This window comes from Pelmatolapia mariae, linkage group LG3_W, assembly GCF_036321145.2.
Source record: "Pelmatolapia mariae isolate MD_Pm_ZW linkage group LG3_W, Pm_UMD_F_2, whole genome shotgun sequence".
In the NCBI taxonomy this organism is placed as follows: Eukaryota; Metazoa; Chordata; class Actinopteri; order Cichliformes; family Cichlidae; genus Pelmatolapia; species Pelmatolapia mariae.
Genome location: NC_086229.1, coordinates 88,003,198 through 88,026,736, shown reverse-complemented (window position 1 = coordinate 88,026,736; position 23,539 = coordinate 88,003,198). Strand labels below are relative to the sequence as shown.

General features: G+C 42.2%; 1 protein-coding gene across 2 annotated transcripts in view; it reads left to right on the top strand.

The window, feature by feature from the left end:
* LOC134624973 (neuroligin-2-like) overlaps positions 1 to 23,539 on the top strand; it is a 234,804-nt gene that overhangs the window by 69,669 nt on the left and 141,596 nt on the right. For both annotated transcript variants that reach the window (XM_063470221.1, XM_063470220.1), the window contains exon 3: positions 11,695 to 12,566. In XM_063470221.1, the coding sequence (XP_063326291.1) occupies positions 12,059 to 12,566 (508 nt within the window). In that variant the 5' untranslated portion in view covers positions 11,695 to 12,058. The remainder of the gene's footprint in view (positions 1 to 11,694; positions 12,567 to 23,539) is intronic.

The following is a 23,539-nucleotide window of genomic DNA, read 5'->3' as shown; positions in this document are numbered from 1 at the left end:
ACTTAGTGGACGGTAAAATATTTATGATATAGGGTACGCGTTTAATGGTGGCACCCTTAGCCAACTACTATGTCTCCCCTTCGCTCTGACGTTTTGCTGAGCTCCAGCCGTGTCCTCCAGCCTACAGATGAGCTCTTCCCCCAGGGGCAGGACCACATCGTCCTCTGCCTCTCCTGGATGCTCCCATTGGAGAGCCAGCAGGGGGAATTGAGCGGCTCAGGAGCTGTCCTTAAGCAAGGGGAGGGGTAGATTTATAGCTGGTGATTTATTAAGGCGACAGAGGGAGAGGGAGCAGCAAGTAATCAGAGCAAGACGGCAGGGCAGTGACTCCCTACAAGTTCATGTGCTTGAAAAATCGTGGAGAATAAGGTACGCTCGTCAAAGCTCGATACACTCATCCTCTCTGGGCGAGAGGAAAACATCCAGAGTATTTTAGTGGACGAGCCAGACTAAATGATGGGGCTGCCGCAGATAGCTCGTGGAAGTGTGTGTGGCTGCGAGGTTGAGCTCCCAGCCTGTGATTAATCTACCACTGTCTGTCTAATTACCAGCCATGCCCCTCTGTGTTCGCTGGCTCCACTGTAGACGCGCTGACCCACGCCGGAAACTCGGTGCTCCCGATGCAAATTAAAAGCCCTGTAAATATTTGCTTTTAACTCTTGCAGACACATTGTTTCCAATTTTGCGCTTCACTGGTCTGCATCCCTGACACCCCCTCCTTCACAGATGCACACTTTTCTGCCCACCACGGATGCATTTGTGCATACATTTACTGTTGTCAACAAGTTTACCATCAGCCCACACACTCGCTACCTCCTCTGTCTAGCCCTCCTTTCTTTCGTCTTAACCGCATCCTCCCATTGTTTTGCAGTTGGCAGTCTATCAGCACATTTTTTCCCCCCACTGTCAGACAAGCATAGTCTCTGTAGGAAGTGAATAAAGAGTATACGGCGGGGAGGAAGGACAATGAACATTGTTTGAAGCTGAAAACATTGAATTAAAACAGTGAACTGGTTTCTGCAGTTTATAAGAAAACATTTTTGGGTTTGCATGTAATGTAAATCCACAAATCTTTGCTGCTGGTGTAAGCATTATGCATGCACACATGAAGCATCTTTGGAAAGTGCTAATCAGCCATGACAATCATGTTGTGTGAGCTAGCCAGTCATTATTAACTATGGTGGTTAACGTCTGGTTACACTAGTGAAAGAGTGTTTAAAGATCCAAATAGATGAGAATAATCAGTTTTTTCTTTATTTAAAGCCAACATATGAACCTAAACGTGCATTTAGCGAATAGTTGTTTCATTTTATTGACTTATTCACTGATTAGCAGAAAGATCACCTGCGTGATGGAATGATTGTCTAGTTCCACCAGCATCATGTGAGGAATGGTGAGCTATCTTAACATTACAGGGGCCCTTATCAGTGCCATTGTAACAGCATGGCACAAGAAAAATAACTTTACTGTTTTATGTAGACATCAAAGTCTTGGCGTCTCCATGAGCTGAAAAAAAAAAAAATTTCCTTGTTTGCTGTAATAGTTTTCCTATTTAGCTGCTGTTAATTTAGTTGATCAGTGTGCTTAACACTCTTAGCTTACAGCGTGCTTTGAATTTGATTCCTTTTTGGGAGAAAGGCAGGTAATAAAAAAATGATAAGGGACTGACAGGAAGAAGTGTGAGCGAACGCTGACCCGCCTCCCGGGTTTTGCGTTCGGAGCTCACAGAAAGGCTGTCAGCAGGATGGCAAACATACAGAAACACACATACATGTCCACCCCATCTATTGGCATTAATGTGGCATCTGCTGAGGTGAAACGGCACTTTTCTGTTCAGCCACTCGGCATCCACTCTACCGTGCCCTCGCAATTACCTTGCAATCAACACGTCAAACTCGCATGGTGCAGATAAAACACACACCAGGGCTGCAGATAAACTACAAACAGCAGCATATGTTTTTTTCTCAAGGTATATGCACTGATAACCGTGTATTATACCCATGCACACAGTCACAGGGATACATTGGCGTTTCAATATCCAATTTTCCTGTCACAGCCTTGATGTGTTAATTAGCAAATGTGAAAACAAATGAGTTGTGCTGATTCAGAGGCTGTCAGGGTTGACATGATAACGAGCGTGATGCATTTGTGTGCGTGGGCTTGACTTGGCTGCACATTGACAAGGTAAATGTAGTGTATGTGATTTTTCATTTGTGTGTTATAGGCCTACTTTGATTTGTCTCCATTTCTCTCCCAGTCACTTCATATTTCTTCTTTTTAACCACAAAACAATTTTAAAACGGTGACTCCTTTTGACCTCTTAGAGAAACTTCACTCCCTGAATTCCAGCTAATAGCCAGTACCCTTGGCACAGCAAAGTTGGTTTATTATCTGTCATTAAGTTGAGTCTGGTGAGTCTACTGACAGACCGACTGGAAACACAACACGGAGCTAGAGTTGGTAGGCAATTACAGGGAAGGCAGTGGTGGGCGATTCTGCAGCTGTATTCGAGTAGAATTGGGTGGAATTGGTTTTATTGGGATTTGGATTGTGCTTGGTAAGGTATGTGGCAGAACGGTGATGGATGTGATTGTGAGGCTGTGGTCTCTAGATTTAACAAAGCAGGAGAATTAGAGAAGCTTCCTGGCAGGAGAAATACTGTGGACTGGATAGTGTCTGCATCAGAAACTATTAAATACTGGTCAAAGGCATTGGATGCTGAAGTGGTGATTATAGTTGATTGCGGACTCAGACAGCTGCAGACATCAGCCATAAGCAGTCATTTCTATTTTTTGAAGTCCTGAAGGGCGACATCCACACAGAGCCTTTTACTGACCATCTCATAATTACATTTCTCAGACCCAAGAAGTCGCATCACCGTGCATGAATTCTGGCCCACTCTTCTTTCAAACGTTGATTCCGTTCATAGATGAACACAAACATTCATTATGGCCGACCATCTCCACTTTGGGCTCGTTTATCCAAAGTACATTGGTCGAAAAGTCTTGGGGTTTGTTCAGATGCAACTTTTTCTCATCGTACTCTCATGAACTCCAACATTTAAATACTAACTGAGGTCTGTAGAGTCTGGGATGTAGCTCTTGGATTTTTTGCAATCTGTCTGAGCATTGCACACTCAGACCTGAGATTAAATTGCTGGGATATCCACTACTGGGAAGATTGCGGCATTGTGTTAACAAAGTGACATAAAAGGTGCTCACATTTGCTCATAATCAATTAATAAAGTGCATTGAGTAGCAGCACCTAGCTCTTATTTACCCTCTTCATTCCTATGGAAAGAGTAAGACTGTACTTAGATTTTAACGGCATTTGGTAGAGTCCAATGAAAGCTTTATTTTTCAACTATTTAACAAGGGTTAAATAGTTTTGCTGCTAATCTCGTGGACCTGTTTTGGTTGAGTTTTTTTTTAAGGTTTGTTCTTGTTCTTAAGGCTGTTTTATTGAGCTAAAGTTCTGATATGAATGTTCATGTCTTGTTAAATATCCCAATTGTTTGATCTTTGGGCTGAAGGAAGAACAACACACGGTGTATAAATGCTCAATCAACAGTCTCTTTATTCCATACAACACTTTGAGCATAAACGTCTGGACGGGAGATGTGGACAGGAGGGTGTCCGCCAGATCTCGAGGTGTCTGACCGTTTCTCACATTCTTATAGCTTCGGCCCCCCTCCAAACTAAGCATTCACATTCTTTCTCTCTTATGGCGCCTAAGTGACGGCCTTGACTTCCTGTTTTATCTCCTCCTGATGAGATGGGGCAGAAAATCTCTACGGAATGTTCTCTTCTCTTTGTAATCAGAAAAGAAAGGCCATGATTCTACACAAACAGCATTTCTTATAACTCAGCAGTATAATGCATCATAAAACAGTGTAATGATTAATCCAAGGCATAATGTGGCCTATAGCCGTATAATGATTCAACAATTCTTTGATTAGAAGTATAAGGTGGCATAAGAGTATAATAATCTCACAAAAGTAATTTAGGAACTTTGATATATTTGAATGAAAATTAAAAGTTTGACATTTTTGTTGGCAAGCTTAGTTATCTAAAAGCATAGTTTTGGTATTCGTATTTATGAATTGCGTAGATGGTGCTTGATGCTTTTATTTGATCGTGGATCCTCTGGCGATCTTTGGATTGCCCTTCTGTTTGTGTCTACCATATTTTGGATTAAACATAGTCTCTGGTCCTTGTTTGGCTGGTTACTTGAACAGCTTCAGATCTCATCAGACATCCATCGATTCGCTTCCGCTTATCCTTTTCAGGGTCGCAGGGGGCACTGGAGCCTATCCCAGCTGTCTTAGGGCGAGAGGGTACACCCTGGACAGGTCGCCAGTCTGTCACAGAGCTAACACATAGTAGGAGCCAATCGCACTCACATTCACTCCCACATTCACACCTATGGGCAATTTAGTGTTTCCAAGTAACGTATCCCGACTAACTGTATGTCTTGGGACTGTGGGAGGAAGCCAGAGTACCCGGAGAGAACCCACGTTAACTCCACACAGAAAGGTCCTGGCCTGATGGTGGAATTGAACTGACGGTGGAAGTGAGGCAACAGTGCCAACCACCATGCCACTCACCCTCATCAGACATTTGTTCTAAAATGATCAAAAACTATATAATGATTAAATAATTCATGAGGAACATTACAACGTATACACAGATCGAGTACACACAAACATTTCCTTTTTGATGTATAGATGAGTCAGTTACATCCATGACTCCATCTTAATCAATTCTTCACCCTGCTTTAGAAACTGTAAAGGAGAACAATTTATTCCTGTTAAGCGTGGTGTAATTTCAATCACACTTACTGATCGCGCTTCAGTCTCCACGAGCAGAGACATGACCTGCACGTGGAAGATTAACAGCAGGTTAATTGGGGGAAGGCTCTGTCACGGCGCATGAAAGTGGTGCTGAACACTCCTCCCTGTAATTAAAGATAACAAAAGTAGACTTGCTGTTGAAAACATAAGCACTTAAGTAATTCTTCCCTGAATGTGTGCAGCGAAGCAACTCCCCCACCCCTCATGGCACCAACATCAAAGTGTGGTGTCAGTTTTGAAGCAGAGATAGGCAAAATAAAACACAGTTTGTGGAATGCGATCCCTGCTGAGACTTATAGTAATTAGTCAGGGAGAAAATTGTTCAAACATGTTGGAGAGAACAAAACAATAAAAAGAACACTTGCAAAATCGGATAAAATCTATTTGTCTGTGCAGAGTCTTTATTAGTTTTGTCAATGACAGAGTTTCAGATCATGGCTTTTAGTCTTGTATTGGAACTATTTCTACACTAAATCCAAGACTTCACTTGCTTCAAAACACCACCTCACAGTCATTAGTCATGGAAGGAAGGTGGGGTGGCGGCTCACAGAACTTTCTGTTACTGAAAAGAAAAATCACTTCTTTCACATAGAGAGGTTTTATTTGTTTTACTCTTTCCTCTGTCCTCATCAGGGGGATATTTTTCTTAAAGCGGTGATGCATTTGTTGCTAGCTACCTCACAGATGATTGACTATTTCCAAACATTGCAAAATAAACCTAACCTTGTATAAATACCTGGTGGAAATTAAGTTCTCTCTCATGACAAAGGCAAAGTTAATTGAGCGTTCTGTTGAATGGTGTTGAACAGCGTCCCTGCTGCAACCTCAATAGACGATTGATGGCACTCACACAGTATCATCGAGAATCATCATCTCACCTCACAGTTCTCGTCATCTTCATGGCGCTTTGAAGTCACTTATGCTTTAATTTCTTTAAGTTTCCGATCGATAGCTTTCCTGTTTTTGCACCTTTTTGCCATCTATTCCTAGGGATGGTAACCGGTATGGCACCGGTTCTGACATAAACGGTAGTAACCAGACCGAAAAGCAGCGCACATTTCGGTGCTTTATTTCGGTGCTTTTTTTTTTCCTGAGATGTCATACACTTTGGATTCTAGCAAATCATTTTACCTTTCCAAGGATCGTAGGCGGGCCCAGGTACGTACGTTCTTTTAGAGCAGAGCTACAGATTAAAAATGCCCAAGGCGAAGCAGTCGAAAGTCTGGCTGTACTTCACAGCAAAAGATGCAAACTCAGCAGCCTGCAACAAGTGCTTTAAGGTGATACTGTGCAAAGGAGGTAACACCTCAAATCTGATGAAACACCTAGCGATGCATAGCGTTTTTTTAAAAGCCGAGAAATGCACCGTATTTGATAGCTTGCTGCAAGACCTCACACCGATCACATCTACTGCGGGTGTGATGCTTGTTATCAGACCCGGAGTTAGCAACATCCCCCAAGAACCCGAAGAGGAGAGTCCTGGCCGCTAGCCCTGCCAGTGTAGCAACGGTTCCAACCAAAGGAGGTATGTTGTATCAACAGAAAAGGCTAACTTGGTTATCATTTTGCAGAAAAAAAGAGACTGCTAAAAATAAAAACATGAGAGGTTTTTGGACAAAGTTTGTGTTCTCCATTCTTTAAGCACCGGTTCGAGCACCGTTTAAGCACCGGCACCGTTTCAAAAGTACTGGTTTGGCACCGGTATCGGATAAAACCTAAACGATACCCATCCCTATCTATTCCTTGTCCTGCCTTCAGTTCCACATCAGGGCTTGTCTGGTGGTGGTGTTGCCTGGTTTCCTCAGTGTATGGGCTATCCACCTCCATCTTCTTCTTCCTATCTCTTTCTTTACGGATACTTTATTCGCTTTTTCCCACAGGTCATGCATCTTGAGCTTGGTCTTGTTTAATCAGAATGTTGCTGTAATGAGCCATGCACTATGAGCCTTCCAACTTAGTAGTGCCTTTCTTTACTTTTAGATAATATTAGCACAACTACTTCTATGTGAGAGGCATTATCTTCTTCATGTCTCATCACTTATCAGTCTATTCCAGGGGTGGGGAACTCCAGGCCTCGAGAGCCGGTGTCCTGCAGGTTTTAGATCTCACCCTGGGTCAGCATACCTGAATCAAATGATCAGTTCATTACCAGGCCTCTGGAGAACTTCAAGACATCTTGAGGAGGTAATTTAGCCATTTAAATAAGCTGTGTTGGATCAAGGACACATCTAAAACCCGCAGGACACCGGCTCTCGAGGCCTGGAGTTCCCTACTCCTGTTCTGTTCTGTCCTGATTGAATGCACCTAGTCTCACTGGTCCCTAATAATGCAAGGTTGTAATTTTGCATCGCTTTAGCAATTTGGTAAGCCCTTCCAGTTTGATACATGGTTTGGACTTTCCATGTGCCATTTTAATCCTGGTTGGAGGAAGGATTTTTGGTCCTGTAGTTTCCAAAAACTCCTGACTTTTACTGAACGGCGTTCTTTGGCCTTGGGTTGAAGGTCCTTTTTCCAAATTCAAGCTTCCTTGATGTTCTCTTGTCAATATTTTTGGGTTTTATGGGATAGGGTTGCCAGCCAACCCTCCTCCTTTCTCATCCGGGCTTGGGAACCACCATGAGCAAGCACTGGGGAAAAAAATCTACAAGGAAAACATTTTTCTCAAGCTGTGTCAGTTGTTTCAGCTCAATTGAACATAGTATTATTGCATCATTGTATAGGGTTGTCACCTTACAATACAAATAGACTTGAATTGAATCGAAAAAAGTTGGCCAAACATAAAAATAAAGATTTTAGGTGTCCCACTTGTGGAATACCTCCAATCTGCTAACTGTAAAACAGAATAACATAGAATTGAATTATAAAGATAGTTCCTATCAATGGGACTGCTGTCAACGATCAGCTGTCTAGGTATGGACCAATAACCAATCCAAATATCAGATCCTCTGTTATACGGGATATTTCACATTTCTTTAATCTTTAGTGAACATACATTCTTGACTTGTCAGTTTGTTCCTGTGATTTGTCGTCTTATAAACACATTTAAATAGCTTTCTTACATCTGTATCATTCATTGCTTTCTAAGTTTGCCAGTTGAGACGTTAGCTGTTGTTTTTTCCTTTTACTTTTAAGTTCTTTTAGCTTAGATGTTGGATAATATCTATCTGATATTCTCCTCGGCAGCTGCTCCTGTCAGATCACTCACTCCGCTTTCTTCTCCACCTTGCTTAGAAGCATTTAGTCGTCCATTATATGTATATATGCTCACCATTCACTGCTCAGTTTTCTCTTCTTTGAGGCATTCCTTTCTTTTGTAGCCGAAGTGATATCGACTGCACAGAGTAATGGTGATATTTGTTATTGTTATAGCTGTTGGCCTAATGACAACTACATCTATTGGGACCTCGTACCAGGCAGGCGTCATTTCACGTCAACAGATTAAGCAGCAAAATGATATCACTTACAGACGTATAGGTCAAATGAAAGTGTTTGAGTGGCCGGATCTTTCCAATAGCTGTGATCCTGATTTGCTCAAGCCTGCTCAGCTGATGAATGTGTGACATAGTGGTTTAAAGGTCAGAGTGAGGCTGGAAGGTTGTAATCACAGACTGTGTGTCAAAGATGGACACTATGCTGCCGTTTTGCCACCCGCTGGTGTCAGGAGTCCATATTTTGAAGACTTGTCATTAGGGTTAGGATTACCTGTCACCATCTTCGTTTTCAAGAACCAGAAGGAACCACATTTGGACATAGGGTGTCTTATTGAGTGTCAGTGTGTGCAGCGCAGGATTTATAGCCATATTTTTTGTCATGTAATTTCACCATCAACACCACAAACACTTTTTTCGTAACAGGTTGTAAACATGCGTTTTAATAAGCCATTTGTATATGTGAGTACAGTATATGGGGAGTGACTCACTTTTGGTGCCAGCCTCAAATGGCCACTCCAGGAAGCACAGCTTCCACACTGGCGTCATGTTTTCACCCCTGGAAAACATGCTCTGGAGCTTGATGCCAGACATCTCTCTTCCTGTATTACTGCTCAACAAAAGTACCACATGTGTATCCAGTCTGAAAAATCTTTAACTGTGGAAAACGCTGGGATGCAATTGATTCACATGTTTTTTTGTGCTGCTCATCTTCGATGATTCAGAATGACACAGACCTGTAACAAAGTATCTTGCGGTAAAGACTGGTTTCGAATTGAAAATCTTTTTCTTTTCTTTTTTTTGAATTGCAGCATCATTTGCCTTTCTCATTTAGATTAGAAATAAGTAGGAGATGAAAAAGAAGTGCAGAGGAAGATGAGTTTCCCACTGACAGTCTGCCACGGAGTGGCCTGTGCAGTCTCCCTCAGTCTCACTGCCTCCTGGGAGTTGAGGAAAACATTCTGCTGATGACATGAATCTTGGATGAGTGTGCATCTGTGTGTGAGTGTGAGATAGTGTTGCATGCATACAGAGAAGTACAGTATTCTGGGAGAACCTGTTCATTTAAATCTGCGTCTGTGAGTATGATAGCGTGCATGCGCCAGTGGCATTCCAAAATTCCACACACACATTCCCATGAATATCTCGTGTGTGGCTCTGTTGACATGCTGAACCGTCCTCTCACCAGTCCACCCCCGTTCTCTCTTTCTCTGGTTCATCAATCACTTAAGCTTTCCCACTGCTCACGGCAGAGCTGGACCAATTAAACCCTCTAATTGAGCCAATTAGCAATTAAACACTCAGATGCACCACAAAATTCTGGAGGTCCCTGCAGGCATACTCGTGTCTGCCAGGGGCTTGGCCTTTTACCAGGAATTCTGACGTACATGTGCCACGAGGTGCAGGTTTTGGGCAAAAGGGAGTCCAGTTGTCCCCCTTCCTGGGCTCATCACATCCCTGAGAATCTCTCCTCCTTGTGTCACTTTGACTCGAGGGCTCTTGAAGGGCCTCTGCTGACCACAGAGAAGCTTTTCATTAACAGGACCTGTTTCCTCTCCATCCTTATTCTCACCTTTCATCTCCAGTTTGGCTCTCTCGCCATTCCTGCTCCTTTTTCTTTTTTTTCCTTCCCCTCCGACACTCTCGTCTCTTCGCCGGTCTCTTTTATGTACGTTGGAGGATGAAAGTTTAACAGCAGTGTAGATGGTTATTTTTGATTGTTGGGTGTGTGGGTGAAGGGCTCGTCTCAGACTCTCCGTGGTTTAATTAGAGCGCGCGGCGTGCTGCCCGCTTTTCAGCGAGCAGATACACACCCAGACGCACACACGGGGGGGGGCGTGGGCAGAACAACAAAGTCCACTCGGAGAGGAACAAAGGCAGGCAGCAATATATTTAGTGTGCACGCGCGGGAACAAACAAAAACAAGGAGAGATTAGAGGCGCTACAGGCCCGCTCGCAATTACCGCTCTCTCTTTTTTAACTTTTTTTTCACCACACATTTCCCCAAAAGCCCGAATATATCCTCTCCAAGGGCTTGTTGTACATAGGAAACTTTATTATTACATGAATGAGCCTCCTTATTCGTGTTATCTGCTCATCAGCCTATAGACTCTAATTATCTGCCGTCTTGCCTCAAGCCTCTTAAATCCCATACTTTTACTATTTAAATGGCTTTATTGGCAGTGTGAGAGAAAGGGGGAGTGGGGGGGGAGAAAACAAAAACAAAGGTGGGTACAGGCGATGCAATAATATCCTTAATGATGCCTTTAAAGGGGACAATTACGGTAGGGCGATAAAGGGGAGAGTGTGAAAAAAATGCGATAAGAGTGAAAAAGAGTGCGTGAACACTGAGGAGATATCTCACTGTACTCCCAGCGTTACTTACTGCTGGGCCTTGTGTGTCCCGCACCGTTACATAACCCCACGCAACAACGTAACGGCGGCCTAATCTCCTCCTCGCCTCATGCATTTCCTGACTCTGGATCTGTTAGATGAGGATTTGCACATTTCCGCTGTAGATTACATGAATGGCTGTACACAATGTGGGCTTTCATTCATGTGTGGCTCAGTTAATACTACGCGTGTGTCTCTGTGTTCTGCGTATAGCCAGAGAGCGCCCCAGCTGGGCTGTTCTAAGCTGCTTACAGGCGCACATTATTGACATTTGACCTTACTGGGCAGTGAAAGGCTCGCCCTAATCTCCAGCTTCTACTCGTCCACCAATGCTGTCTACTGTACTGTCTGTAGTGTTACCTCCACGAGAACCTCTGAAGCCTCGAGGAATTTAATAACCAGAAATATTGAGGCTAGCAGCGTTGTTTGGTGCAAACGTGGCAGAGATGCGTGCGTGCTAGCTGCCAGGTTGAGCTCGGCCCGGCAGGAGGGATCGTGCCCTCACGCAGGTCGCGCTGGGACAGAAGGATTTTCATACATAATGAATAGAGAGACATGTAGAAATGTGCACTCAGCAAGGAGCATACATGGGATTATGTTGCAAACGCCAGAGGAAGTAAAAACATGATGGCAGAAATTGCATTTGTGTCATTGTGTTTGTTTTTGTTCTTCCGTCCATGTTGGAGAGAAACATTTTCAGCCTCGTGATGTAACGACTTGAAGTGAAACACGTTGATCATCACATGAAATGCTCCCAAAATGAACACAACACTGGCTCTGGATTTAGAAAATCTTTCATTTCAGGAAAAAAAAAAGAAAAAAAGGTCCCTTGGCAACAGCTGAAGGTGAAAAAATGTTGAACTGACAACATTTAATGGAATATATTTCTGTTTCAGATAAGCTTAATCTCTTTTATCTTTTCTTCCTCCCTCCCTCCCCCCGCCCCCGCTCTCTCTCTCTTTATCACCGTCCCTTAAATCTCTTCCCTCCTCCCCCCTGCTTCTCTGTCTCATTCTGCAGAATTCATCATCAATCCAATTATCTGGATAATTGAGGACGAATAGGTATGGAACGCAACAGAGCCATGGCTTGGGAAGTGTTTCGGATCACCATTGCTCAGAATTACCACTGACCTGGCAGCCACTCCAAGGTCCAAACCCCTTTATCCGGCACCCAGAGCCCAAAGGACCCTTCTCTCCCAAGCAGCTGCCTTGTCCTCCACTTCACCTTCAGTCAGCGCTCTTAGTCTTGGTCGAGTTTCTAAAAAAGGCTCCTTTTTGGTCATTAAGGGTTTTTTTACCTTCCAGATTGTTGGATATAATCCACTTTTGCTCATAAAGAGAGACGTTTTCCCAAACTGACTAAAAGCAGGTGGCTGAACAGTATGAACTCAGTCATGAACCCCCTTCCATTCTTTATAAATAAACAGAGTCGGCGGAGTTTGTCGTCCAGGACAAGCCACCTCAGCCTCATGACAGACTGGTGCCTCATGAGCGTCCTAGGCCTCATTCTGTTCTTCAGTCTAGCCTCGAGCCAGAAGATGGATCCTTCTAAACACCCTATCGTGACCACTAACTATGGGAAGCTCAGAGGCATCAAGAAGGACTTGAACAATGAGATTCTTGGCCCTGTGGAGCAGTACCTGGGTGTGCCCTATGCCACGGCGCCCATCGGCGATCGCCGCTTTCAGCCACCTGAGGCCCCGGGATCCTGGCAGGAGATCCGCAATGCCACCCTCTTTGCCCCTGTGTGCCCTCAAAATGTTCACGGTGTGCTGCCGGAGATAATGCTGCCCGTGTGGTTCACAGACAACCTGGACGTGGCGGCCGGTTACATCCAGAACCAGAGCGAGGACTGCCTCTACCTCAATGTCTACGTGCCCACGGAGGATGGTGAGTGGGGACAGGGTGAAATGAAGGGTTGGTGGATGTGGGACTTTGAGGGCTTTGATGGGTAACATTTAGCACAGGGAATAGGTGGACTTTTCACTAAGCTCCAAACCCTTTAGTTACTAGTACCGTACCATTCTTGTTGAGCTTTCCATGCTCACACAGCAGGCACACAGTTACTGCTGTACATGTGTTTTTTTAAGTCTGCAACATCGGGTTCTTGGTAGAAAAAGCCGACTCATCTTTTTGTCTGGCTGCCAAATAGAAGATTATATGTGAAGTTTGTTGTTTGATTGAGGATAACTGACAGATTGTTTTAGTGTTTGCAACCAACACCTTTTAGCTTGTAGCTTTAGTAAAGTCAGTAAAGCTCCAGGCACAAACAGCCGCACCATGTAGAAGACAGTCTTTTCCATTCTTAAATATATTTTTTATATTTATATATTTTCTTAAATATATTTTAGAAACTACTTTTTGTTTTTTTTGGTTTATTTGGTTGTGTTTTTTTCCCATCTGACTGATAGATCCAGGATTGCTTACTAGGCAACAGTACCCTCACCTATTCAGTCTTTAAGTGATGACGTATGAATCCTGCTTCCGGGCCCAAACTACTCTGCGTTTCATAAGGCTGCTGTGTTTTTAACATGTTTTACTGCTTTATATCTTGTTCTATTTAATCTCAACAAGCCCCTAAAAACACTCACTGTCGTCTTCTCTCGGTTTTTATTACCACTATTAATTTCAAAGCTCAGTTTTTAAAACCTTATGATGTAACTACAGCTCAGCCCATGCAGCAGTATATTAATGACTAACCTGGTATTGTGGATGGATTATTTCCGTTGTTCTCCTGACTAAAGTTTGGACTGTTTACAGCATCCTGCCACGCGATTGCATTTGTCCCTAACCATCGGGAACCCTCACGTTAACTTTTGTCAAGTGGAAAAAAGTTAGCGTTCATCCTCCAATTTAAGTGTGTTTATGTTATGCTAACATAGCTGTGTCGCTAGCGATCACATAGCACATCATTATATACCAGCTAGCCAAACTTCAGTAACCCTGCAAAAGTCACTGTTGTTTATTTTTCTGTCTTCATTTATGTTGGAAGTGATAGCAGAGCTGTATGTTTTAATTTTTTCAGAAATCTCTCAGTCAGAACATGGTATATTATGTTTAGGCGGAAACTAGCGAGCTAACTTCCTGCTAGCTTCTAACTCTGTTAAATTTAATAAATTCTGTTTTCATGGATGCCTGGATGTTAAACCTAATTGTTACACCTGGTAGAGCAGCAACGCTGACCATTTTATTACAGATGAAAGAATTTAGACAGTTTGTAACTCTCAGTGATGCCGCAGTGTTCGTTTGACTTAGGGACCTGCAGCGGAGTTTGGGCCCAGACACGGCTAATGACGTCAGACTTAAAGACCAGATAGTTCAAAAGTTCAGCTGCTGTTAATCAGCCCATGTGTCCTCGATATCATTTTACATTAATCTGCTGTCCTGTTGGCTTCAGCCTCATGTTCTTGGACTTCAGCCGGCTACAGCAGCCTTGATCTTGTGCGAGCTGGAGAGCCACTCGGACCAGAACCTCAAGTAGGTAGTGAACTGGTTCATGAGCTGCTGCACTGAGATGGTGGAGTTGACATTTGACCACAGGACGAGAGACTAAGCAGAGGACTGGCCGAGCATTGCTTGAGAGTCACAAAGAAGGCCTATTATAGGTGAAGAGGAGCACCTTTATCTGCCAATAATGTGTGCCCCCCACAACACCAACACATAGAACCATAGACATACAGTTAAAGCAAGAAATATCTCTTCCAGTATTGTTAGCTTGCCCTGGTGTTAAGGTCAGACTCTTGTTTCAGTCTAACCTGACTTCTGACTTGCTTTGAATACACTTGTGTGATGATGATTTATCTGTTTAGAGGAGGGGCTTAGTGAACAGTCACCACTTACAGGGATCGTCTGAGTGGTTATATAAAAGTTACTTTCTAGAGTTCCTTTTTAGAGTCTTTCACAACTTTACAAGCTAATATTTCATACCCACCTTGCACATAATGTAGATGACGACTGTTAGTTTTAGGATTATGCTTGCGTCTGGGTTGGACTTGCATATAAAAGAAACAATATAAAACTCCACGGAGAATCAAAAATCATTTCAACTACCCCTTTGCTGGTTTTATGGTACCTCCAATTCTGCGTGTTATAAAACAAAAAGGCCAGGACTGGAGCAGCTTTATGAGAAAAGGGATTAGGTGACTTTTGACTTTACTTTTTTTTTCCAGTCAAGAACTCTCTTCTCTCAACTCAGATCAAACTGTGGACGTTTTTGTCAGTCTAGGGACTATTTGGTGTACGAGCAATAAGGGGGAAAGATTTCCATCTCGTCGGCAGGTGTGATATGAAAAGAAGAGACTCCCGTCACCTCCCTTTCTCTCCTTGCCGAGGATATTGTGCTTCACATTTTTGTCTTTCATTTCTATATCTCGAGTAAAAGCTGCACAGCTTCCCAACACCTTTTTATAGAGACAAACTTGTAAGCATTTTGGGTTTTGCTTGGAAAAGAAAATAAGACCTGAAAGCTAACTGGACGTTTTCCAAAGAGGAATGAAGTGTTATTAAAGATCTGTATTGAGGCTAAAAAAAGAATACTCCATGATGTAGCTTGACAGTGTCTGTGTGTGTCTTTCTCACCAACACTTTTAAGTCTCCCTCTCTTCCCGTCCATCAGAACTTTTTAAGATTTCTTTTTTTTTTTACCCACCTCACAGTTCAAAACCATTCCTTCCGCCTCTCCACTCCAGCACCGCAGCCTCAGCCCTCGACACCCCATCATTGCCACTTACAGCTCCGCGGGCAAATTTAGAGCATTATACATCAGGTTTCACTTTTTTTTCCCTGAGATGTGCGATGTGGAAATGGAAATGTCATAACTCTGAAACATATAAACACTCGCTCACATTCTCCCGTGCAAGCACGCCTTCTGCAAATGTCACACAGGTGCTGAACACCTCCCCACAGTGACCTTCATTCATCAATGTGAAAAATCAGCAGAGCGCCCGGCGTCGTCGGTGTACCACACGGTCACTGTTTGTAAGGTGCGTCCAGGTTAGAAAGACATTATCCCAGCAAATACCCACCCGGTGCACGTGCCATAATTTATCCCAAGTGTGGAAAAAAAGAACTGCAGATCCATATGAGCTCGCTTCACCCCCTCCCCCGCCCGTCCTCCATCATCACTGCTGTTATATTTACTGTGGTCGAGTCAGGCATGACATTGCTAGCCTCAGCAATCTCTAGCAGCCCCAGGGTTGCCGTTGTCTTTGCTCCTCTGCCTTTTCTCCCACTTTGGTTTCCAAATCATTTGTTAAGCATGCAATGGAGGAGATGGAAGGAAACGAGGAAATGAGGATAAAAAACAAGGAGAGGAGACTAGGGCTAGAGATTTTTGGGGTATGTGCATTTTCTCTTGCCACACCACGTCTGGCACTGTCTTTCTTCTTACTTTTAAAACATGAATTCTCCGTCTCCTGAGAGTTTTGTACTTGTATCTTTTCGCAGGGCACCCTTAAGACAGAATCCTTAAAAAAACTCTGGTTTTAAGTGGATTAAGTTGGCAGAATTACGTCTTAATGCTGCCGTCGGTGCAAGTAGGAGAAAGTGGGACACTGACATGAATGTGTGTTTGTTCACAGATAAACAAATATGCTAACATTTGGCGCGTACTCATGGCTCTTTAATTAATATTTAAGTGCTTAGTAAGTTGCAATGCTAGCCATGTGTTGTCATATCTTTCATTCATCCCATGGCGCTCCTGAATAAACATGCTGCTGAATGTGTCAGTCTTTTAGAAAAAAACAAAATCAAGAAATGAAACAAATTGAAAGAAAGAATGAAAAATGACACTTTTTAATATTTGATTAAAGACGGCTTCATCTAATTTAGTAATTTCATATCACATTCTTTGACTATATAAATAGTTTTGAGCAGAAAATGCTAATCACTGAATGGGTTTTCATTTTTTCTAAACACATTAAATAACTTATTGTGTATATATTGCTACAGAAAAGACACATTGCAGCACCTTTTGGATTTCAATTAGAGACTACATTTCTATCCAACACATGGTGGCCTCAGGGAGGCACGGCAACGACCCAAAACATACAGCCAGAACCATAAAGAACAAGAAGGCAAGGCAAGCCACTCTCTGGAGGTATTTACTGTTAAGGAAATATTGTATTATTTTAGTTTGTATGTATTTGTTTGGTTTATTTGTTCTTTTAAAAGAACATTAAGTTGGTGGTGCAGTAAAGTCAGTCAGATAAGGGAAGCATGATGGATGTTTGCTTTGATTACACAGACATTATGTAGGAGTGGGTTAATGGGTAATAGGTATTGATGTGTAAATAGCTTGAGCTTATTATAGAACACTTTACTACAGTATATTTCGAAGTAGGCCATTCGTTCTCATACTTTATTTAAAGATGTGACACATTTTGGGTTCAGCTTAAAAGAAAGGCAGATGTAAAATTGAGGTCAGAGATCAAATGTAACATGCCATTGGACTATAATATAAGATTTCCTGATCCTGATAGACCTGTATCAAAGAAAGTATAATTTGAAGCAAAGTTAGCAATTTATGAGTTTAATTGCATTTGAAGATGAGGCCAAAGGTCAGATGTCCAAAGTAACATGTGTTTAGAATGCCTATATGTCACTTCCTGTATACCTGTATGTTGAAAGTACAAACAATGGCAGTAAGAGTCTTCATTTCAAACAGCTCTATATAGCATTATTATCATCTTGACCTTTTAGACTAACCTGTTGACCTTGAAGGAGAGGTCAGAGCTCAAATGTGACATGATATCTTAAATCTTAAACCACACTTGCAATAGAGCTAATTTCAAAGTTATACGGCTTTCTGTCAATTTTTGTCCAATAAATCATAAAGTTGACCTTGAAGACCTTGAACTGGAAGCCAGATTTTGATGGATGATTAACATGACCGCACTCTGCACCCCTACCAGGTTTTCTCAGAATTCCTTCAAGTTATCATGTTTACAGGCAGAATGATGACATGCATGCAGATACTACCAAATAATAACCTCCTTAGTGGAAGTAATTATTTTTAGCAACAAGAAAAACAAAAATGCATGGAGTCCATCAAACCATCATGGAGTCGGTTAGAGAAATTAAATGAAGAACCAGAAGAGAGCCGAATCCTTAAAAACGGGATGAGTTTTCCAAGTTGTTTGGAACAAGCTACCTGCAAAGTACCTTTAAAGAAGAATTCGAAACATTCTCAACTGCTTTAAGTGGTTTTTAAACAAAGAGCCGTCCAACATTCATACCTCGGACTATAAGAATGAAGAACTGCTGTGATTTCCATTTATTAGTACCTTTGAAGGAATAAAATGACCACTAGGTTATAATAAAGGCTTTACAGTGCAGAAGTAGTCCAGTGAGGGTTTATGGACTCAGTCTTGGTTTTTGCGTCTGGCAGGTAGTTTCCTCATCAAATGCTGGAAGGCAGGAGCTCCACTGGTACGCCTGCAGATGATATCCCATAAATCATAGTGAGAGGTTTTCATCTCACTCCTGCAGAGTCACGCTGGATCGATGGATGAGGCGAGGGGAGGACCGGCAGCCGATGCCGCCTCAGGCTCACAGACAGATCACATGCTTCTCTCAGCAGTCGGCTGCCGTTAACACAGAGCAAGCCTTCATGGTGAATAAGTTGGAGTAGCTGGACTCAGCAGCCCACAAATGGAAACTCGTTATAAATGTTTACCGGCATACACAATCCATTATGGCTATGCTTTGTGGAGTTAGGCACAGGGAATAAAGAAACCATCGCTTTGAAGTCAGCAGCAGGAAGTTTTTTAAAGAAAGTTTGTCCCATCATTATACCCGAACACCTACAAAAGCCTAAATGGACAATTGAAGCAGGAGTCACTTGCTGAATTTGTTTCCGTTTCAGCTTTTTAGCACTTTGATCTTTTTAGAAGAAAAATGTATATTTTGCCTTGAGCTGCAGCTTGTTTCAGCCCCAGATGTGACTGTTTCAGCAGCATGTAGCTGCTCAGGACCAGGCATCTTAAAACCTTTTAGCATCTCCACTCAAAAAAGAAATGGGTGGTTGTTACGTTTACAAAAGTCTAAAAAAAATTGTAATTTTAACAAAATAATTTCATGTTTCTATGGTGAACATATTTAAATCATGTAGGATCTGTATGAAGCAATTCAACAACTTAATTTGTTCTTGTTGAGATGACATGATACAATCTAGTAAGAGTGGTTAGTTGTCTGGTCTCAGGAAATTCCCAAGATCACACGAGATTTGAAACTGCAGGAAAATCACTGGAGTTATAAGAGACACACACCACATGTATGCTGTTTCTATTTATTGTGGTTTAACCTGTCGAGAACAAAACGTAAAGAAAATTCAGCATCAAGCTGTGTAATCATAGCTGTCCTACTTTTGTTAAGTAAGTGGATTGACAGCTTGGTGGCGTGGTGGTTAGCACTACTGCCTCACAGCAAGAAGGTCCTGGGTTCAAATCCATAATCTGACTAGTTGGCAGTGGGTTCTCCTAGGGTGTTATAGTTTCCTCCCACAGTTAAAAGTCATGCACTTATTGGGGTTAGGTTAACTGGTGATTATAAATTACCCGTGAGTGTAAATGGTTGTTTGTCTCTGCGTGTTAGCCCTGGAGACCTGTCCAGGGAGTACCCTGTCTCTTACCCTATCACATCTGGGATAGGCCCCAGCCCCCGTGCAACCCTGGTAAAGATAAAGGGATGGGTGGACTGGAGGTTTTGTAAATTCATTAAGATTTTATGTTTCTTTGACTTTGTTGAGAAAATTGTGAAGGATTAAAATATTCCATGAGCTCTGCTTACTTTAAACATGTTTCAATCACCTTATCAACACAAAATGCACAGGCTTATTGAATGTGGATATGTGAATGTCGAGTTAACTCAGTTGTTTAAGTTGCTGCCAAAGCAAAACTATTGAATTAAGTAAATCCAACATGTTCTTTTTTCCAGTGTCCACATCAGTGGCATCTGATCTAAGGTTAGCAGTAGGGCTTGTGTTACGATACAATGAATATATGAGACTTTGTCTTCTAGTTTCTGAAAGTTGGCCATTTAACAAATAGTTAAAAACAAAACACACCCTAGACGAGCTTCTGGTGGAGGTTTATGATCTAGGACAGTGATGCCAAACTTTTTTATGTTGGTGTGAAATTATGAATAAAAATGAATCGCCATGGGGGAGGTGTTCATTAGAAGGAAGCAGTTGTAAAACTGAGAAGTCCAAAATGTGTGCCTTCTTCACGACTAATGGGTCGTTGTGGGGCCAATCCTGGCCCGTGGGATTTATGTTTGACACCCTTGGGGTATTTTTTCTAGCACAGTTTTTGCCCTGAAATAACAAATGCAACACCTCACATGTAGGACTCACTATAACATATTACCCCCATCTATGTGACAGTTCCTCACCCGCTTAGAGGTGTTGCTTTCAGCTCACCTTTATTCAGAGAGTCTGCAGTATGAATTAGCGCTCCTCACAAGCTCGGTCAGTTTCACAAAAACTGCAATCAAGAATGTGAGCGCTGAAAGGGAGCACTGTGGAAACAGTTAAAGACTCACATGAATTAGTTATGAAATTCTTACATCCTACATTCATGTATTGATATCAGTGATAAATAACTGTATGGATAAGCATGAGACAAACTCCACTGCTCCCACAAGAACGCTACTGGTGGTAGACTGGGGTTAAATCCCGATAAGCTGTTACAAAAGTGCCTTTAAAGCTGTTCAATTAGTCCCTTCCAAGTGGGTATACATCAGTTTTGCCAGAGAACCCTTTGGGATTTGAACCGCTAACCTCAGCGTTGTCAGTGCTGTGCCTTTTTGGCAGAGATGCACGGTGCATGCTGGGGGCCTTATAAATTATTACATCCGATGCTTCATCTATCTCCATGCATCAAGCTCAAGTTCCCACATCTCCCCATTCTGCAGTATTTCAATTTTCTGAGGAGATTCATCAAGAAGGGTTCAATACTAATACAATAATGCACACGGTGGCCGAGCGCCCCTCTGCAGCATCGTCAAAAGGCTAGAGATGCATAAATAAGAGATAAAAACAAACAGATAAATAATGGGAAAAAGTGAGAGAAGTGCCAGCGTGCAGCAGTAGACGTAGGATAGATATTGCTTATGATGCCAGAAAACCTTGATTATTCTGCTCCATCTCTTTCTTTATGTCACCTCTTCCCCCTCCTTACCCTGGCTGATACCCTCTGAAGAACAAAAATGGGAGAAAAAAGGGGATGATGGGAGGGGAAATAGATCACTATCTTTCTGCAGGCAGAATACACTTCCCCTAGAATGAACAATTGCTGTTACATACAGTATGGGCGCCTGTAACCCTCTGCAGATGAAATATCCACTGTCTTTCTCTCTTTCTCGCTCACACACACTTGACAAAAGTTTTCTTTGATGTGAGGGTGCGCTTGCCAGAACCGAAAGACAAACCAGAGGCTTAAATAAAAAGACAAGGACACAATGAGAGCAGAGTTAGATTTTAAGCCAGGCATCTTGAGGTGGTTGTTGTATTGTCAAAGATGGAGGTTAGAACAGAAGGCCTCATCCAGCCTGTGGTCCAGCCCTTACAAACCAAATCTGACATCTTTGCTTTTTTCTTTTTTGCCTCCTCTCATGTTTCACCTTCCCGTTCTCCCGCTCCTTTGCTCAGTCTGCTCCCCTCTGCTCTGTTCTCTGTCCTGAGGCACGGTGGTGCAGAGAACGAATGGCCTGCTCGGTCAAAGGCTGTATCTTACACTTAGGTGGCGAGGGCAAAAGAATCAGCCTGGGTCAGTCGCTGCCTTTCAACTGTTCCCATCATCAATCTAAGATCACAAAACACATAGGATCACACGGCTGGTTGTTGAAAAATCTGAAGACTAGTTCCTCAAGTTCCAAATCTGGTCTCACAATTGGATTAAAAAGTTATATTTGTGAAGTCACTCCTGTGTATGTGTTGTGTTGCCTGCCTGTATGTGTATTGACAGTCAGGAGGTGGATATAGGGTGCAGAGTTGTAGGGTGATAATGCTGTTGACTGTACTGCAGCGAATGCAGACGCTAAAAAGTAGGCATATAAGTCAGGATCGTTTATATTTCTAACTGTTGAGTTAAAGTACAGAAGCGGGGCTTAAAGAGATTGGCAGGAGTAAACAGTAATGTGTGACATGTATCTGACTTGACGTTAAGCCAGAATAATCAGATTACATTTACCCTTAGGAAGTGATAAAAACTCTTAGATGAGCGGCAAAAACATTTTCTATACTAAAAGATGAACTCTAGATTCCTTTGATGTAGTACCGCTGGTTATACGCCGAGGTTTTTAATTTTGATTTTAATGTGGGAGCTTATGAAATAATTGACATTTACATGACAAAAAGCATCAACTTGTCAGCAAAGAAACCAGAAACGATCTCTGGGGAGGACTAAGCGTTGTCTCATTTTTGATATTTGCAAAAATCTGAAGACGGTAACATCACTCTTTGCTACACTGTCAAGTACTTTATGTGACATGAGCTGAGAGGAAGAGGAGCGGATTTTTAAATTGCTGACTGCTAAGCTGGTGTAGCTTGTGGGTTTTGATGGACTGTTGAAAGAGAGGAAAGGTTATTAGAAATGTGTCCAGAACTACTTAGGCTAACATATCTTACAAGACAAATCTGCACAGAAAAAGTGTAGAGTTGGTGGGAAAAGCATGAGAAAAGAAAGGAGCGTCTGCCGGAAATAGAGAGGGTCTGTCAAAAAAGTATCATCTTTTCACTGGGTTTTATGTGATGGATTGTTACTTTCAAATCGTGTGGGCTGCAGTTGGGTAGTATATTATCTGTAAAACTGCACCTTGTGTGTGGGATGCAGTCCAGTCTCATAATTGGTTGTGGTTTGAAAAGGTTTGAAATCAAAGTCTAAAATTTTACTTCAGTAAGTTGATGCGGTTGGCAGCTCAGCAGACATGAATTTATTTGAATGTGGAGTGCACATTTACCAAATTTCTGCCCACCACCATTTTCTGGTGTTAAAAAAAACCAAACAGTTTGACAGCATCATATATTTTTGCTTCATAACTTTTGCACTGTCCACTTCCTGCTGTGACAAAACAAATTTCCCACGTGTGGGACTAATAAAGGTTATCTTATCTTATCTTATCTTATCTTATTACAAGGTGGTATATCACAAAGTTGATTTAAAATACTAAAACAGTTAAAAATACTAAGCTCTTCTTGGCATGCTATGGCCACACTGAGCAAACTATTAGCGAAAGCAAAGATGGTGTCACAAGCAGTTCATTAAATGTCGGCATTTCATTACTGTAACGTGTTTATCTACCACGTCATGATATTGATCAATAACTAAAATGGTTCTGAAGTTAATAAAAAAATCATTTGGAGGAGAACTGTTAAATATAAAAAATGAAGTCTGTAAGAACCCTTTATTAGCTGCAGCTAGCCATTTAAGCTAATATTCACTTAGTTTGCTCTTTAGATAAAAAAACAAAACAAAACGGTGAGCGCTTCTATTGTTATAGTTGTTACAAGTGAGCATACAGTTATTCATATTTGACTTGGGTTTATTGCACTGTGCACTTGCTTTTGTAAAATGTAGTGCAAAGCAGGTGAGAGCTGCTAATGAGGTTTAAAAACCTCAATAAAGATAAGGGAAGTATGCTCCAATGGGCGTCATAGTCATAAAGATGACCATTTAATATAGTTATTAATGTACTGCTAGTACCACCTTTTATATTTAGTTAAAGGAGCTCCTTGGCCTTGAGCACTTTAGGCTTTAGCCTACCAGCTACACCAGCGGTGTAGCTGGTAGGCTAATTAGCAAGATAAGCTAATGATTCCAGTTTTGACTGTGTAAAAGATGGCAGTAGCCACAGTGGCCTCACCC